This window comes from Octopus sinensis, unplaced genomic scaffold (assembly GCF_006345805.1).
Source record: "Octopus sinensis unplaced genomic scaffold, ASM634580v1 Contig18746, whole genome shotgun sequence".
Lineage (NCBI taxonomy): Eukaryota > Metazoa > Mollusca > Cephalopoda > Octopoda > Octopodidae > Octopus > Octopus sinensis.
In genome coordinates, this window is record NW_021835993.1 from 76,829 (window position 1) to 79,375 (window position 2,547).

A 2,547-nucleotide genomic window follows, 5' to 3' on the forward strand; every position below is an offset into this window, starting at 1 on the left:
ATTCAACAAAAATTTTCTAACAGAAAATATAGAAAATTATGTCTAACAAAAAGTTTTAGTGTTCTTATTTTTTTAATTTTTAGGGCATAAAGTTAAATTTTAGGTTAATTTTGTATTTTTTAGGTTAAAATAATCGCCCTAGCTATCATGATTATTGATATCATGAATATTCGATTGATTGACATTCTTATGGACTAACCAGTTAATAAATATAATAATCGCAATTTTGTACATTTTTGTTAGTGTTTATTCAAATATTAAAAAACTATTAAATAATACATTATAATTATTTGCGAATCTCATCAATTCTTGTGGTCACATAAATGGTACTTAATAACCCCATATTCGCAGAGCAAGTCCAAATTGAGTGCGGACATCCAGTCAAAAAGGATCAAATGTCAACCACAGCCGACAAAATCTCGGATATCCTCCGAAGCCTGTCCGTGCCGTACAACAAATCAGTCAGACCAATCGAGGCCAGCACAGGATTCAACATGCACTGCATGAGTCCCCTCAGTCCAACCCACATGGAACAAAAACCCTCAGTCCTCTTCATGGGCTCATATTCCGCCGGAAAAACCACAGCCATCAAATACCTCCTCCAATTGGACATTCCCGTCCTCCGCGTAGGCCCTGAACCCACCACGGACATGTTCCACGTCCTGACCTACGGAGAGAAGCAGGTGACGGTGGGCGGAGTCATCCTCATGAACGACCCCCACCTGGGCTTCCAGAATTTCTTCCCCTCCAACAAGGACATAGCCCGTCATTTCCAGCTGACGAGGGTGAATAACACATGTCTGCGGGCAATGGACATAATCGACAGTCCGGGGTTCCTGAGTGGAGAGAACATGGGGGATCAACGAGGGTATGACCTGCCGGGAGTGTTGTGTGAGTTGGGGAAGCGGTGTACTCGAATGTACATGATGATGGACGTGTTCAAAGTGGACGTGTCCCCCGAGTGTAAGGAGTGTTTGAGGAAGATGAGGTCCATGATGGGCAAAATGCGACTCATCTTCAACAAGGCAGATTCGTCAGTGATTTGAATCTGATTCGGCTGTATGGGCCTTCATGTACCATTCGGGAATGGCAGTGTGTGCCCCCGAAGTGCCTCATGTCTTTATTTGCTCTTTGTGGGACAAACCATACAACACGACACGTACAGGGATTTGTTTGACTCGGAGAAACTTGAGTTGTTGAATGACCTGCAAATGTTGTCGGTTTACCACTATCCACACATTGTGGGGAATATGATCGAACGACTCAACTGTTTCCTCGTAATCCACCTGCTTATGTGTAGAGGTATTTGGTGGTTACAAGACAGTTCCGAAAAATTATGCCGTTTTTCAAAAAGGAGAAGAAAAAGCAGGAAATTGTGGCCAATTTCAGCACATTCTACAACGATGCCTTGCGGGATGAGGGAGTGATGGGGGGGATATGATCGTCTACAACCTTGTGTTGGAGGCAGTGGTGGGACTGGCATGTGAGTGGTAGAAAGCGTTGGATGTGAATAATCTGCCCGAGTGTTGCAACAAGAAGAGTATGGACGTCATTCAGGCTATCCTTGTCAAGACTGTCCCCTCCGTGTTGGATAAGCTCAACGATGTTCTCAACGAGTTCAATCAGGATAAGATGGAGGGCGGGGTGTTCGGCATTGTCGACGCCTCCAATAAACTGTTGGAGCAGGAGGAGGAGAACAAGTTCAGACTTACCGAGAAGGACATTGAGAAGGCCGACGAGGTGTTTGCTACATTTACCACTGTTGGGGGGAAGGTGGATTCCACGCAAATCAAGCCAGTTATGCTCGAGTCCAAACTGCCCTACGAGTCGTTGGCCAAGGTGTGGGAGTTGTCTTGTTCTGCGTCCGACGGGCGAATGGACATGTATGAGTGGAGGGTCGCCTCCTTCCTCATATCCTATGTCAAGAGTGGCAAGACTCTTCCAGATAGTCTGCCTCCCCATTTACGCCCGTCCTCTATGCGTCCTGAGTCTGACATTAGTTCGAATAGTTGGGGTGGACTTGGTTAATTTAATATATTTATTATATATTTTAACACGGTTTTATCTTGGTTGTAATGTGAGGTTTTGGCAGATGCGGTAGATATAGTCGAAATACAAGTGTTGTTATATTGCGAAAATACAACTTTTATGTTGTGTGGAGGGGCCTTATCTACAAAGTCTCCTGAACAGTGGTTAGTGTGTTGCATAAAGACGTAAAATGGCTACGGATTGTCGAAATAGTCTTCTATTCTTACGCGCCATACAGTTTATAAGTAGCATAAAGTGAGGAAACAGCCTGAACAATTAAATATCGTGGAAATGTCTAGTCACTTTTGGAAAACGGTCTGAATTTATACTATTTCCACAAAGAAAAAACTTTTACTGGGATCAGGGACCAACCCATTCAATGCAAGGATGCCAAGTACTCAAGGTTCTAAGTTGTTTTCGTTAAATGGAAATGATTGTTAGCTTTAAAAACCATGTCTAATACATTTTGCTATTGAAATTAATAATATAACTCCGATGTTTTAGTTGTAACATTATTTA

At 43.0% G+C, this 2,547-nt stretch overlaps 1 protein-coding gene across 1 annotated transcript; it reads left to right on the forward strand.

Annotated features, from left to right (window-relative positions):
* The first annotated feature begins 323 nt into the window (after nt 1-323).
* On the forward strand, nt 324-1,046 carry LOC115231628 (EH domain-containing protein 4-like). Its single transcript, XM_029801607.1, has one exon. It carries the CDS (start codon nt 324-326, stop codon nt 1,044-1,046), a length of 723 nt encoding a protein of 240 aa, XP_029657467.1.
* The last annotated feature ends 1,501 nt before the right edge of the window (nt 1,047-2,547 follow it).